The sequence below is a fragment of the Trichomycterus rosablanca genome, chromosome 20 (assembly GCF_030014385.1).
Source record: "Trichomycterus rosablanca isolate fTriRos1 chromosome 20, fTriRos1.hap1, whole genome shotgun sequence".
Classification (NCBI taxonomy): Eukaryota; Metazoa; Chordata; class Actinopteri; order Siluriformes; family Trichomycteridae; genus Trichomycterus; species Trichomycterus rosablanca.
In genome coordinates, this window is record NC_086007.1 from 22,420,574 (window position 1) to 22,436,570 (window position 15,997).

The 15,997-nt window shown below is 40.7% G+C and overlaps 1 protein-coding gene across 4 annotated transcripts in view; it reads left to right on the forward strand.

Moving 5' to 3' along the window:
* Window positions 1–220: 220 nt before the first annotated feature.
* Window positions 221–15,997, forward strand: part of synrg (synergin, gamma) — a 31,750-nt gene continuing 15,973 nt past the window's right edge. For 2 of the 4 annotated variants that reach the window (XM_063016448.1, XM_063016449.1), the window contains exons 1-15: window positions 221–267; window positions 4,026–4,066; window positions 4,357–4,487; window positions 4,789–4,916; window positions 5,006–5,111; window positions 5,988–6,099; window positions 6,412–6,702; window positions 8,656–8,937; window positions 10,764–10,838; window positions 10,954–11,150; window positions 11,372–11,581; window positions 11,935–12,062; window positions 13,296–13,414; window positions 14,279–14,338; window positions 15,085–15,882. In XM_063016448.1, coding sequence (XP_062872518.1) covers window positions 233–267; window positions 4,026–4,066; window positions 4,357–4,487; window positions 4,789–4,916; window positions 5,006–5,111; window positions 5,988–6,099; window positions 6,412–6,702; window positions 8,656–8,937; window positions 10,764–10,838; window positions 10,954–11,150; window positions 11,372–11,581; window positions 11,935–12,062; window positions 13,296–13,414; window positions 14,279–14,338; window positions 15,085–15,882 — 2,713 coding nt within the window. In that variant the 5' untranslated portion in view covers window positions 221–232. The remainder of the gene's footprint in view (window positions 268–4,025; window positions 4,067–4,356; window positions 4,488–4,788; window positions 4,917–5,005; window positions 5,112–5,987; window positions 6,100–6,411; window positions 6,703–8,655; window positions 8,938–10,763; window positions 10,839–10,953; window positions 11,151–11,371; window positions 11,582–11,934; window positions 12,063–13,295; window positions 13,415–14,278; window positions 14,339–15,084; window positions 15,883–15,997) is intronic. The other 2 variants (XM_063016450.1, XM_063016451.1) reach the window with 1 other exon arrangement.

The window sequence follows — 15,997 nt, forward strand, 5'->3', positions numbered from 1 at the left end:
TGGAACTAGAGAGGACCTTCCCTAAACTGCTATAAATATTTAGTATTGGCAAATATACAGAATACAAAAACAAACAAAACAAATGCTAGCTAGCCTAGTAATGCTTGTTGTCAGAAAACAGATATAATAATATTATAATGTTATATTATTGTAATTTAATAATACTAATTGACGTTTGACAGGTGACGCCGGAAGTGTGGCTGCATGATGTCACTGCATCCAGCTGATTAAGATGGCGCTCCGGCCCGGATCAGGGGGAGGTGGCAGGTAAAGAAAAAACGATAATTAAACGTGTTCTGTTTTATTATTTGATGTGTATTAATATGCATGTCAATGTAAAACATATAACATTTAATATTCAAACTCGTGTAGCGCTGTTTTTTTTACTGGTTCGTCTGTGCTTCTGGTTAGCCCGATGCTAAGCTAAGCCTAGCTGTCAATTTGCTGTAGTTACGGTTATGTAGCTGCTAGCCTTATTGCTAACATATAAGCGTATTGTTCTGCATGAGCAGCTCTTACAACCTGCTGTCAGCCGCCCTATTTACTTTTTATTCACTATTTTTTTAATTATATGTGTGCTACTTCTATTTAGGTAGTCGCGTAGCTAACGTTATTGTTAAATTCATTAAAAAAAATGGACTAAAGGGAAACGGCACAGATAGTCGGAATTGTTGGTGGAAAATAGATTGCATACTACGTACTTACTAGTATGAAATAATAGTATCATCATTATTGTTGGTTTGTTGATGTAAGATACTAGTTAGTACAGTAGTATGCGGTTTGGGACTCAGCTGTCTTGTAGGTGCATCATCTGCAACAGCTCATTCAGTTACAGACTGGCTTTACACAGACTGGTTTCTTACTGGTTACACATAACCTGTTTCTATTGCACTGGTTTACATTTATCAGATTTGTTTTATTTAATATAACAGGACACATAAAGACAGTATGTACATTCACATCTCCAGCTGTTAATGCTTTAGTGTTTCTAATAAAAATTAACATAGCTTAGCATTTCACATCTGTTTATTTCCACACATCTGAAGGTCCCAAACCCACCCTTCATATGTTTGATATGATGGTCGATGCACATCTTTAAAGACGGACTGACTGCTAATACTGATCAGATACTGACATTAATAAGTAGGTTATTACTAAGTCATTACAAGCTATGGATGTATGAATTCTTCTGATGACAAGTCCTGCAAACTACTGCCAACCCAACCAATTTCATTTGTGCCTGGAACTATATACTCATATCAACGAAATTGCAGATGTGTAGTAGACTCATTGCAGCGGATTTAAGACATTGCAGATTTTGTGGACAAATTTGATGTATAAGGTGTTTATAAGATTTGAGTGCACCCTTAGTGCCAGTCCCAAACACGGATAAATACGAGGGTCGCACCAGGAAGGGTATCCAGTGTAAAAGCTGTACCAAATCAGATATGTGGACAAATGATCTGTTGTGGCAATCCTAACAGAATTTATACAGGCTGTAAAACTCTGTTATATTGTACCTTGTTTATTATATTTACTGTAGTAAATATAAAATAAGCCTTTTGGGATTCAACATGGCTTTGGCATGACTAGTTTTGTTTTTAATAATTATAAAGGCATATTAATAATAAACTAATAATATAAAGTACATTATTTAGTATGTAATTAATTTATTTGTTATTACATTAGCATTATTTATTTTGACTTTTATTTATTTGGAGTATTCTCATGCCAGATGTCATCTAATATTAGAGTCTGCTTGGATATTTAGTCAAAGAAGTGTGTTTATTCCTGGTAATTACTCCATTTTTTGATTAACATATTCCATGGAAGGCACCTTATGAACTTGGCTTGTTACTCACTTTGTTTATAAATTCTAACTGGAGTTTTGTATATAAATGGAAGCTGTTAGCAATGCAGTGGTTTTTGTTAATGTCAGAACCAATGACATTTGTGCATCACAATCAATGACACTACATGTCTTTGTTTTTTGTGTAGTCGCTGTTGATTGTTACTGATGAAACGTACGCTGTCTGAATGAATGGTTTTAATAAAGCTTCCTATCTAGTGACCTGTGAGCTTCACTCATGGTATTTCCATGAGCTTATGGTCAATAAGCTTGTGGTCAGGTGTAGTGTATACAATGACCAGCATGTTTTGTAAGCTAACAGTGAATAGTGAGTGTGCTGAATTTGAAAGCACTCTGTAGACCTAGGCTATTGTCTTTCAGAAAGTTTGGTCTCATCATTTATTTAGCAGCAGAGCTTTATCCTGGTGTATGGTGTGAATAATGAATGTTTTACTCCTGGCACTATGTAACGCTGATCCTGGTTGTGAAACACAAAAGTGGAAGTGCTCTAAACATTCAGGTCCTGTTATGTGTGTCAGAAACTGACATTAACATGGAACATGGAAATTTACTCTGTATGCTGCATGTTTGAAACGCAAGTCCTTTAATCTAATATGATTCCTCTATAATGACTGGAAAATAAATACTATCAAGAGTAGCTTTGTGAAATCTGTTGCATCTTAAACGTATTTAGCTGATGACTGGCTGTTGAACTCTAAGATACCGTCTTAGTTTGTATTAAATAATAATTTTAAATGGTGAGCTAGCCTTGTTCTTTATTTATGTTCAGACTACAATTTTAGATAGTGTTATGGTATCATGGTTAGTTTTTTATTCCAAAAATGTTAACGCCATGTTAAATTTATGAAATTTGAAGACACATTTAATGTGTCAATGGCTTACTAGAAGCTTGTCAGTTAACAGTTAACCATCAGCTAATGATGGTTGGTTGTCGGTTAATTGAAACGTGTAGTCTAATACTTTGGTCTCTTTGGCTTCCTTGCACCTTACAAACTGGAAGAAAATTTAAGTCAGGACATGTCAATAGCCTGTGCATTGTGCATCATGTGCTGTAGCCTTATAGCTTTGGAGAATGCACATTTGTTGGTTTTTAGTTTTAAACAGCTTCACATCATTTCTGCTTAAATTGCTGAATATAGCTTTAATAATTAATCCTTTTGTTCCATAATCCTGAAGTAAAATTCTCAAAAGAGCAACTTTTACACAACACAGACAACAAACTATTCATGTACAGGGTTGTTTACCAAAGCAAATCACCAATAAAACTTTTAATTAGCCCACTAGTGTTAGTAAAAAATGTATGGGAAAAAAAAAAAAAAAAAAAGGTGAATGTTAGGTTGGCATATGGTTAATGGTATTTCAAATGCTCAGGGACACTCCAGTCCCTGATGTCACCGCAGATTTTTATCAGCATTAATCTTTGGGCCTTATCCAGAATGACGTTTCTGTGTATTGACGCAGCCTTGTTGAGTGCCGTGTAAAGCCGTTAATCTGAGCGGACAGATGCATCACTGAGCTCCTCCGGGCCAGCGGCTGGTGTAATGGCTCCCAGAGAGCTTTACATCAGTAGAGTGGACAGCATTTTAATATAATAGTGTCAGACAGCATATTAGAACAGTGAAATAAGCACAAAGCCTGGCAAACTCTGCATGTTTGGAGAGTAGTAAACTTCAGTTTTCAGTTGTAAAATGGAAAAAAGGCCTAAAAAGACTCCTGTGTGTGATGGATCATGACAGGGTCTATGTATTCTTTCGGCACTTGTGCCAGTGCCTTCACCAGACAGTAGGTGAAGGCACTGGCACATACATTCGATCCTCCCTATCCAGGCCTAACAGGCCGTTGTCAACAAAAAGTAACTCGTATCCGTTCATTAGACTGCCATATGAGCACTAATGCTTAGTTTTTTTGTTAACGGTGGAACATGCTATTATGTTTTACTACTGGTAATTCAATGTGCTGGACTACAAAATTAGGGCCACATATCGGGATGCCAGTTTTGCATAGTATGTGCTAAAACAACAACAAGGTGGTCTGTCATTTCAAATGTGCTGCAACTGTAACTACAGAAAGTTTGTTGAAAGAGTCGTGCACTAACCTTTCAGCTAGTTTAATTCCATCTGTCTTCATCTTTGTTTTGGTCTCCTTCTTTTGGCAGTTTTATGTACCCTGTTGGAGGGGGACTGGGACCACCACAAGGTAAGAAGTAACCGTGTATAATCTTTTTAAGTGTAAATGTTTTTGATTGAGTGGAGTTTAGAAAACCATTTATTCTTTATACAAACCTCATTTTTTGGAAAAGTTGGAACATTTTCTAAAATGCAGTAAAACGTAAATCTGGTATTTGGTCATTTTTATTGAACCTTTATTTAATTGACAATATTACAAAGAAACAATTTTGTAAATAAATACCAATTTGCCACTAAGAGAGGCATGTTTACCACTGTATAAAACATGAAAGTTGTTATCTGCTGTGTGTTTGCTAACAGGAATGATGCCCATGCAACAGCAGCAGCAACAGCAGGGCTTTCCTATGGTCCCTGTCATGCAACCCAACATGCAAGGCATGATGGGAATGAACTTCGCCGCACAGATGCCTGCCGCTGCCATGCCCATGCAGGTTTGCTTAAGACGATGATAATTGTGACATCACGACTTTTTGGCACACATTTACATTTTCTGCACTACATTTTCAGCAGACGCTTTAATCCGAAGCGACTTATATTACAGTTATAATATGAAGTCTGAGCAATAAAGGGTTAAGGGCTTTTCAAAAACAGAAATAATGTTTTGACCCTGCTGTGAAAGAATTTAGCCCATTCTTCTTAGCAGAACTAAACTACAGACAGACTAGGCTAGACTTCCAGTCATGTCACTTCTGTAAGTCAATTTGTTGCTTACTGTTGTGTCTGTGTGTGCAGGGTGGGCTGGCCATGGGGATGCAGGCGCCAGGCATGCAGTTCATGGGTCGACCCCAGTTTATGGGCATGAGGGCCCCAGGACCTCAGTACCCTGCTGACCTGCAAAAACAGATGGCAGAGGAGCACCAGTAGGTCTCTTTCCTGAGTCACTACACAGACGGGAGTGTGTTTTCAAGCTGAGCTCTCAGTTTGCTTACACGTGGGTGTGTGTTTGCAGGAAGCGTTTGGAGCAGCAACAGCGCATGCTGGAGGAAGATCGGAAAAGGAGGCAGTTTGAAGAGCAGAAGCAGAAACTTCGGCTGCTGAGCAGCGTCAAACCCAAGGTGAGGTTTTATATCCCATTAATGACATGCAGTGCCATGAACGAGTATTTGCCCAATGTCTGATGTCTAATGGTCTAACTGTACTATTGGTGACGACCGGTAGTATAAGCTACTTTGTCTGCTGTCAGTCTGTGGGATAGTCTTAGTATTTAATATTGTAATTTCCCTGTTAATATGAATAATTAATCCCTTATAATAACGTGTATCTCTCTTGTTTTAATTTCATATTCCCTAAATTGTAGGGTGTATTTTACTATATTTTCTTTTAATTTTTCATGTTCTTAATTTTTTATCTCTCTTGTTTGAATTTCATGTTCTTTTAATTGTAACTAAATGTTTGCAAGAAGTCTTTCTGAGGTTCTAGATCTCATAAATGTTTTAATGCTTTTAATTAATTTGTTTTTTCCTTATGTAAAGCACTTTGAATTGCCACTGTGTATGAAAGGTGCTATACAAATAAACTTGCCTTGCTTTGCCATAATGGTTTTGCATATTAGTCAGGAGTAATTGTTTCAGATCTTCAAACTCAATTGATTTATTTGATAGGAAACTAATCAACTAAGTTTAATTAATAACTGGCTGTTAGACTAGCCACATGCAGGCTTGATTACTGGCAGTTATGCAGAATGTTTACTTTACATGTGGAGAATTCTCCAGCAATGCTAAAAGTCTCAACAAGCAGCAGACTATGACACAATTGAGTCTTGAGATGCTTTCAAAGCCATTTCTAAGACTTTGGGACTCCAGCGAACCGCACTGAGAGCCATTTTCTCTAAATGGAAAAGATTATAACTACGGATTTGCATGTCCAGTTGTACCAGCAGGTGAAACCCTGTGTGTGATTTATTTATCTATTAGTTTCTTCTTTCTGCACAGACTGGGGAGAAAAGTCGAGATGACGCGCTGGAAGCCATTAAAGGGAATTTAGATGGCTTTAGCAGAGACGCCAAGATGCATCCCACACCATCCGCAGGGTCTAAAAAAACAGGTACATTCGTGCGGTTCCTAAGCTAGTAGGATGTGTTTGACAGTAGCTGTTCTAATGCCAGTTTTTTTGCGTTGGATGAACAAGATGTTTAAAAAAAAGACAAACTCTGGGACAAAGAAGTTAATCGTCACACTGCTCGTACTGTCTGTCAAGTGTGTTAAATGAAAAGCCCTCTTATTGTTGAAACACTTTCAGAAAAAAGGTGTTTAGTAATAGCCAAGATCCCGCTGTTCCCCATTGACACTAGTTCATCCATCCAAGTCATCATAACCCGTGTTGTGCTTTTTATTATTTTGTGTTTCGTTTTTGCAGACTCATCGCCATCTCACTCCTCTGTCCCACCTCACTCCGTCTCCCCTGCTTTCGCAGAGGACGACGACGAGTTTAGTGACTTTATACAGGGGCCCGTTGACGCCCCCTTTCCTTGTTCTTCCCTCCCTTTGCCCTCGTCCTCCACAGCTGTCAGTAAATCTCCTTTAGAAGCAGCCGCGGGGCCGCGGCCCTCTTCTAGCCCTGTCCCCTTCTTACATGCACCCTCACTGCCCCCCTCCACTGCCCCCCACCACTCTTCTGTCATCTCCAGCTCACAATCTGCATTCCAAGGTAAATCCTTTCTCATTCTCTCTTCTTCTTTCCTCATCAATCATTCTCATTCTGCATCAGTTATGACCCACTTGGGTTTTGTTGTGTCCTTTGTGTTTTGAAGAGTTTTTCTATGGACTGTGCAAGCATTGCAACAAATGTTACTGATGCTAATTTATCAGCCAGTCTATAAACCGTCAGCTACGTATATAAGTAAAAATGTCATGTAAAATGAGTTAGTATGAATCTTTTGCAAGAGGAAATGGGCTAGCAGATGGTCTAGTTTTTTTAATGCTAGTGAAGTGCACTGTGACATCAAATTTCTTCTGCTTTTTATGGTTGTGCAACATAAAAGTCTCCTAATTTGATGAGGAAACTCGGTTTTGAGTCTTGGCAGTTCAACAGACCCAACATAACTTTTACTGGCTAGAGGAGCTGCTAGAACAAACAGCTGAGGAATACAGAGGGTATAGTGTGGTCCTCTGTACATGCTGATGCTCTCTGTAGGAATTCACTCCTGGTCGGTGTAAGGAAGCGCCAGAGGAGGCAGTGGGTGCTAGACAGTGGCAAGTGCCTATGGGAATCGGATGTATCCAAATTGGAAGTATATAATGAAGAAAACAAATGCCAGACATGATGGTTTGTTTACATTGAAAGTATAATTGAAATCTTATTGACTACCATCTTATTTCCAAGTCTGATTTGGAAATAATGTCCTCACTGAGAGATTCGTCTCCTGCTGAAACGCACCATGCAGTCCACAATCAAAACAGCTTTGCTTCCCAGCGTGAAGCCTTTACAGATTCGCAGCTTGCCCGTTTGTCATCTCTAAAGAGCTAATTAAATCACGCCCTAGCAAATGTTCTTGCTTTCCCGGTGGTTTGACATTGTTTGCGCAAACATTTTTTAGTATCCTTAACAGCAAGAAGTTCAGACAATGTGAAACTCATGCTGTTGTTGACAACTTTTCCATTTAAAAGAATAGTCCAGGGGATTTCAGCTCGGCTGGGATTACTATAACCTATGTAGTGGTGTGTGATTACCATAGAAAAAAGAGTTTTCTGTTTAATAGAAGTAATGGAAGCCTACGGGCATGCAAGCATTTCTGTGATTTAATAAAGTATATAAAGTCGATAGTTATAGGTAATAAGAGTCTAAATCAGCATAATCCAGTTTTTAAGAGATTAATAACATTATTAACACAGCCATGTTAGTCTAGGGTTTCATAGATACTAGGGGCATGAACGAATGATTAATTCCTTGGCAGTGTGATTGTTAATCTGTTATGCTACTGTATAGTTAAATTACTTATATTGTGAATACGTTTTATATAATGTAGAAACAAATGCCTGTAGCACGCTCATTGCCGTGGTGAACTAGCGTATTTCACTGAGTGCGTATTAGACCATTATGCCACCAAAGCCCTGAATAATACAGTTTGAATAATAAGCTCTTTGAATAATAGGCATTTTAGAATTTCATTTTATTTTGCACTACTGAAATTAACAATGACAATGGGACAGTAGTAGCCAAGTGTGCAGAGCTTTGGACTCTCAGTTGGAAGATGCTCGGTTCAAATCCAGGTTCTGTTATGCAGCCACTGTTGGGCCCTTAAGCAAGGCCCTTAACCCTGACTGCTGCAAGGGCGCCGTACAATGGCTGACCCTGCGCTTTGACCTCAGCTTTCAAACAAGCTGGTATAAGCGGAAAATGAATGTAATTGTTCTAATTTTATTTTATGCCAATTTTATAACAAACCCCATTTCCGGACAAGTTGGGATGTTTTGTAAAATGCATTACAATCAAGAGTCTTTGATTTGTTAATTTCTAACCTTTTTTTTATCTGACAAAAGTACAGGCTGATCAACTCAATTGTATTTTTAAATATAAACATAATATAGAATGTGATGTCTTCCAAAAAACATTGGTACATGATCCAAACAAGTTTGAAACGTTTCCTGCATTGCTCTTCAGGCCCGTCTTTGGAGGAAAAGCTCTTGTGCTCGTTCGATTTAACAGCTGATAAAAAGGCACAGGTTAACTTCAGGTCCCGACAGGCCATATCTGAGCTCACACCCAAATCTCAAGTCATGGTCCAGTTCCACAGCAGCCCCAAAGCCCGTAACTGGGCCCAGCGCTCAGATGATCTCAGCACTGCCTTTACGGTCGAGACGATCACTGAGCCTCTACCTGCTCCAGCAGCTCCTACAGCGGTGGCATCTCCACCAGGGATCCATCAGGAATCAGGTGTCTGCGGTGAGAGAAATCGTCGTTCACGTACCTGACGCTCCTTCTTTGAAACTCTACGCCTTTGAGCTTGCGGATTCGCTCGCAGACTTTCTTCCCTGGTTACTAACAATGGCAAGCTAATGCTGAAAGTTTTTACTGGTGCGGTTTCTAACATCATTTCTTCGCCAAAACACTTTTTTCTCTATTAATCTATGATTCTGCATGAATGTACTTTAACTTCAATTAAATTAATTCTGTACTAACATAATCTGTGGAGAATCCCATGATCAGAAAACACATTTGTTTTCACACTTGGTTTATATTCTATGTTGTACCCACGGTTGATTCTGATATCGCAGGATTGTGTTCACGCAGACACAGTCCTTCCAAACTTAAACTTCACAGCTCAACTGAGCAACACTTTACTGTTGTGTCTACTTTCATATCAATTGCTGATCATCTGTACTGTTTTAATGAGTAGAAGTTACTAGTGTTTAAGATCTTTCTTGCTTTGTATATATCAGAAGGCAAACTGCTTTATCAAAGAAGAAGACTACCGCTCGGTCTCGGTCTCAACTGTTGGACCCTTGAGCAAAGTGTCATCCATATGTTTTACTATAAATAAATTAATATAAACTGCAGTAGTTAAGAAGCCGGAAGTCAAGGGTACTGGAACATCTGACTGCCACTGTTGGCCCCTTGAATAAGGTCCTTAAGTGCTTAGTTACTTAAAAATGCCTTCCAAATGCTTTAACAAACATTATGAATGTTTATGACTTTATATGATTATAATTGGTCTCCTCCCTGTCAGTGCAGGACTTTAAACAGAAAGTCACATGACATTTTCAGCCAATTGTGTTTCACTATTTTTTGGCTTTGATCTTTGGAATCCATTAAGAGTCTGGTAGCATGAACTTAGTAGTCTGAAAGCGTCATGAACTTGAGTCAAGATGGACCCAGGTACAAAACAAAGCTAAAAGTCTAGTCGCTAGTGTGGATTTGCACAAAGCTCAGGTTTATGGATCACATTCACACATACAGTGCGGTCCACACCAGAGCTGGCCTGAGTGATCTTTCAAATCCATTAAGAGTCTGGTAGCATGAACTTAGTAGTCTGAGAGCGTCATGAACTTGAGTCGAGATGGAACAAATCTAAAAGTCTAGCCACTAGTGTGGATTTGCACAAAGCTCAGGTTTTACAGACTCTGATATAAACTGAGATTCTTCTTTTGCCAAGGCCGAGTTTTTTTGTATTTCTTTTTCTGACAGTAGCTCTGCTGTGAATGGTGAGATGGTCCACGTCTCTGGAGATGCACTTGCTGACTCACCTTATGCTCTGTCTCTACATGCTAAAAACTTTGAAAGTCTGGCTTTCTTTCTTATCCTTGTATGATTGTATAATTACATTGTTATTTATGATTATTCTAATATTGTGAATAATTATTCTTTGATAACCTTTTACCTTCCTTCCATTCTTGTTAGTAGGATGAAACTTGCTTGATTTCAGGAAATTCTGTCAAGTTCCGGATAATCGTAACATCAGATTCAAATGAAATAATGCACAAATGCACTCTATGGTCAAAAGTATGTGGACACTTTTTTGTTTATGTTATGTGTGCATCTTCACAGCTACTTAGCTAGCAAGTTATTCAAACACCCAGGTTATAAAGCGAACTTAGGGTTTGGGTGACAGTCTTGCTGAATCAATGCAGATTATTCGTAGTCAGCACATGGCATCCGTTGAAGCATCTGTGCTGAGCTGTGCACCCAGCAGGAAACATGCTAAACATTAGCATACTTAGCTTAGCATTCTGCTACATCAACTTACAGCTGTGATTTTCCTATATAAGCAGGTGTTGGTGTTTATCCTCAACAAGAAATACAGTCCATGTTGCCAGCCTGGCTCTACAATGACGCGCTCATTCCAGGTAATCAGACACCCAGGCCATGTCTGAATGCTCAGTTTTCGTTTCAGCTTTCTTGTCTTTGGTAGTCTTTGGTTTCATGAGTGTTATTTATGTGTGTTTGTGTGTTTTTGCCCAGACATGTTTAAGAAAGTTCTGGAGATGACCATGACTCCAGCAGGCATCGACACGGCCAAACTTTACCCCATCCTGATGTCATCTGGTCTGCCCAGGGAGGCTCTGGGTCAGATCTGGGCCTCAGCCAATCGAACCACGCCAGGGAAGTTAACCAAAGAGGAGCTGTACACTGTACTGGCCTTAATTGGAGTAGCACAGGTAATCTGCCTATATAACTAAAATTATGTGGACACTTCTTCTAATCATTGAGTTCAGCCATAGCCCTAAAATTGCATACATTAAATTATATTCTTTATTAAATTGTGCACAATATTGTTATTTAGTGAATTATATTATTATATTGTTAGAATTGTTCACTGAAGAAGGTGTAAACTGGTCAACTCTTTGTGCCCATGATGGGTGTTTGTCTTTCGTTACAGAGCGGGCTTCCGGCGATGAACCCGGATATACTCGGTCAGTTCCCCTCCCCTCCTGTGCCCAACTTGCCTGCGATGGCTATGGCAATGCCTGCCGTTCTGGCCCACCAGCAGCCCATGATTCCCCCTGCCGGTCCTGCTGTCATGCCCATGGCTCCAAACCCGCTGGCGCAACCTCCCAGCAGCTTCGTCGCCAACTTTCCTCCTGTCCAGGTAACGAACACGGTGTTAATGTTTGTTTAAATGCTGTCAGAGGGTTCGTTGGCAAGTCAGATCTGTCTTGACTGGTTCTAATCCCTTAGATTATCTGTGTGTTGATGTTTGTACATTAACACTAATGAACAGATGGAATTATAATAACTTGTGTAAGTCTGTTCTGTTGTAGCAACGGTAAGGTTGTGAGTTTCAGTCTCAGATTTCAAAACTGCCACTATATCTCAAGCCTCAGCTTCTTGAGAGACAGCAAAGTGTCTGTTACCAGATTTTGATAGACGTGCCAAAAAATGGGTCCAGGACAAATTTGAGACAAATAAACTATAATAATGCATCCTATATGTTTACCACAGGGAACCAAGGTGGATGATGATGATTTCCAGGACTTCCAGGAAGCCCCCAAAACAGGAGACGATTCATTTACAGATTTCCAAGGAGACACAGGCGGAACGTTCTCCAGCGTGCCCACTTCTCAAAGCAGGTATGTGTTTGAATGTGTTTGATGCTGCTCACTCATTCACCACCATCACTGTCTTACCCGGACATGAACGTGTTTTCCTACTTCTTGTCAGCGATATTCTAAATAGTGTATTATAAAACGGATAGTTCCGGTCCTAAAATCTGATTGGCTGAGCCGCGTTCGAAGCCGTTGTAAAATCCCCGATAAACGCACACCTAGGACCACCTCACATCATTCCATAGTAATACGATACTGAAAATAAAAAGTAAATGTTATTTTCGCAACACTGTTAATCGAACTATTTTGCGTCGCGGAAGAATGCTTTATTGTAAGTTTATACACAATAAATACATTTATGAATTAAACATTGTTGTATTTATTTTATGTTGACCGGCGTTTTATAAAAGCAATAAGCCACTCGAGACCGTGCATTACTGTTATGATTTTAGCACGGGGAAAGAAGTTTTAGGCACTCCGCTTCGCGTCGTGCCAAAAACGTCATCCCCGTGCTAAAATCACAGTAATGCACGGCCTCTCGTGGCTTATTGCTTTATTAAATTACAGTTTTTTGAAAAGGTTGTGGCTTTTAAATTAGTGTGTTACTCCCTGCACCATTCGGGATTTTAGAAGAGCTTGTAATAACCCACCAGGAGGACCAATTAAACCTCACCATCTGCTAACGAACCCATTATAATAGGCAGCTGAGCTTATGCAATTTTATTACATTTCAAAGTAGGCAATTATAAAGACGTGGTCGGGAGTGGGGGGGACGGTTCAGGGGGATGAGTTGGCACTTAAAATAGTTTTGTAGATAAGTGACACTTCAACAGGCGCCAAGATTCTAAGCTCCCGGGTTCGAATCTTGGCTCGTCTACCGGTTGAAACTGGCTTCCAGTCTGCTGGGTGGGAAAGACCGTACTAAGGGGTGGGGTTATCAACACTGTGCAAGGACCTTGGTTGACCAGGGTGCCTTTACAGAAAACGTAGGAGTGGCGAGATCACAAATCCACAGTTAGTATGAGTGAATACGAAGGGATCGGTAGGACTGCGCACACATCGGAGGAAGTGTGTGTCAGGCGTGTATACACCTCCTTGGATGCCGTTGGGGTCCCCAGCAGTGGATTTATGCTAAATTGGGAGAAAAGAACTTTCCAACACATTATACGTTTGTTAAAACACATGTTTAACAGTTTTCACAGTCATATTATAGTGTGTGTGTGTGTGTGTGTTTGTGTGTGTGTGTGTGTGTTACAGCATTCCTGTTATGCTGACTCCAGTATCGGGCTCTTCATCCACCTCTACCTCTGATAAATATGCAGTGTTCAAAAACCTGTCAGTGGAGCAAACAACAGAACCCACACCCCCTGCTTCAGGTAATAACAACAATAGTTCAGTGGTTAAGGGACTGGACTAGTGATCTGGAAGTCACTGGTTCAAGCCCCAACACCACTAAGCTGGCACTGTTGGGTCCTTAAGCAGGCCTTTAAAACTCAATTACTTGCAATGTATTCGGTCAGTAATTGTAAGCTGCTTTTGATAAAAGCACCTGCTAAATGTTGTAAGTGTAAATGAGATTCTAACTGTTGCTGGTGTTTGCTGAGGAAGCCCTGGATAGGTGTCTATATAAACCCTACTCTGCTAAACTGTATATCAGAATATGTTTTTGACCTCACTTATTATTTACTCAGTTCCATGTACTGACCAACACTACTCTTGTCTTTGGTCCCGGCCCCGTCAGTTTCTTTAGATTAAAAATGTCTCTTGTATTTATTGTAGGTCTTTGTATTTATAGTACTTTTGCACCCTGGTCCTGGAGGAGCATTTTTTCATTTCAATATGTACTTGTATATAACCGAAATGAACTGTTGAACACTTGAGTGTCCGCTCAGCCCGCGTTCACTTGGACGTTCTTGGCATCTGTCAGAAAATGCACTGAGTTAAACTCACAACTCGAACCACATCCTTCATACCTTTACTGAATAAAAATTTAGTAACAACACATGCAAAGCAAAGAGTGATGGGAATTTGGACATGGACGGAATTCCTGCTAAGCTTTCCTCCTCCAGCTTTCCTAGATATGATGACTGAAATAAAAGTCCTGCATTTACATTAACAGCATTTAGCAAACTTTTTTTTTTCTTCCTTGCCATTCTTGCTTCGATTCTGTAATTCAGAGAGACACATTACACTGATTATTTGACACTTATTGATGTATTTTATGGTTTTTTTTTTTCTAGATCCTGAAGACAAATACAGTGTGTTCAGAGAGCTCGAGCCATCAGACAGAAAGCCAGTTGGTAAGCAACATCCTAGCACATACAGACACTGGTTACAATCATCACAGTATTCCAGGACTGATTTGCTTGAGCTCCAGGGCCCTCATTATTGGAGGCATATGTACTTATCATTCCTATCAGTTATTGTTCCTGCTTTCATGGACTAATGTGTCTGTTGGTCTGTGCCAAGTTTCCCAAGCTGATCCAGGTTTGTGTGTGTCCCTATCTTACTAGAGCAGAATCCAGTAGGAACTCTGAGAGCTCCAGTAAGTTAGTGCTTGCAGTGGCTTCTTTTACCCCAGATTCATACAGCCGATGTGCTGTATTCTTTACTGTGCTATCTGTTTTCAACCTGTGTGTGTTACAGCTGATGATACCACTCTGTCCATTTTTTGCTTTTGTAAATCCTTAATCTCCCAGAACTGACCCGTGTTTCCGTCAGCACAGATTATTTTATTAGATCAGGAGATTCCAAGTGACCACACTTGGTGTAAGAGTAAGAAAATGCATCAATAAAATTGCTAAGATTTGGTGCATGTAATTTTTTGTGTTTGTTTGGGCCTTTATTGACTCAATGGGTGCCTGTTATGCTGTGTTTTTTTCCTCATTCTTTCCGACAAGGGGAAGTGTTTTGACAGCCATCATATCTGCAACCAATTTGTTTTTCTCTATTTTAGACATTAAATCAATAGTACATTTAGCCATGTGACGACAAATGATGTTTTGCTGCACCCTGTAATTCTTTTCTCCTTCCTTTCCCTGTGTAGGAGAAGGGTTTGCCGATTTCAAGTCAGTTGGTGCCGACGACGGCTTCACCGACTTCAAAACGGCCAACAGCACATCTCCACTAGACCCACCAGACCAGACCAAGACATTCCAGCCTGCTTCTTTCCCTCTTCCTTTTGGCCCCTCTCACTCTCTTCAGCAGTCTCAGTCACAGCCAGCTCCTCTGGCTCCAGCCCCTCTGGCTGTGCCCAAGAACCCTCTAAACATGGCAGACCTGGACCTTTTCTCCTCCATAAATCCCCCTTCCACTGTCGACCCCAAGTCCTCTTCTGCTTCTTCTGCATCCGCAGTCCCTCCGCTGCTTCACCCTTCCGCAGGCCCTAAACCCGATGACTTTGGCGACTTTGCACTCTTCGGTTCCTCTTCTTCATCATCTTCAGCCTCTGAGGCAGCTGCATCAGCCTCCAGAGTAGCTGGAGGAGGAGGAACAGTGGCAGTAGCACAGGACGACTTTGCTGACTTCCTTGCGTTCGGAAGCTCTGGGAAGCAGCAGAACGAGATCACCAAGGAGAGCGACGACTTCGCTGATTTCCAGTCATCCAGGTTCCTGGTGGACAAGATGGCGGCCTTCAAGCAAACCAAGGAGGACTCGGCTTCGGTCAAGTCACTGGACCTGCCGTCTATCGGGGGCAGCAGTGCGGGAAAGGACGACTCTGAAGACGCACTTTCTGTGCAGCTGGACTTGAAGTTGGCTGACGTTGCCGGAGAGCTGAGGCACGGTGCGTCCGACAGTTCATTAGACCTACCGGGCCTGAGCTCCCATCAGCCCCCTGCTGCAGGTGAGGAATTAGTGCGCTTGCTGTGGTGAGACACTCGCACAAGTACACACATCCACACACACACCTGGGCCTTTACATGGCCTACATGCGCTAGTTCCAGCGGAATAGGAAGGCG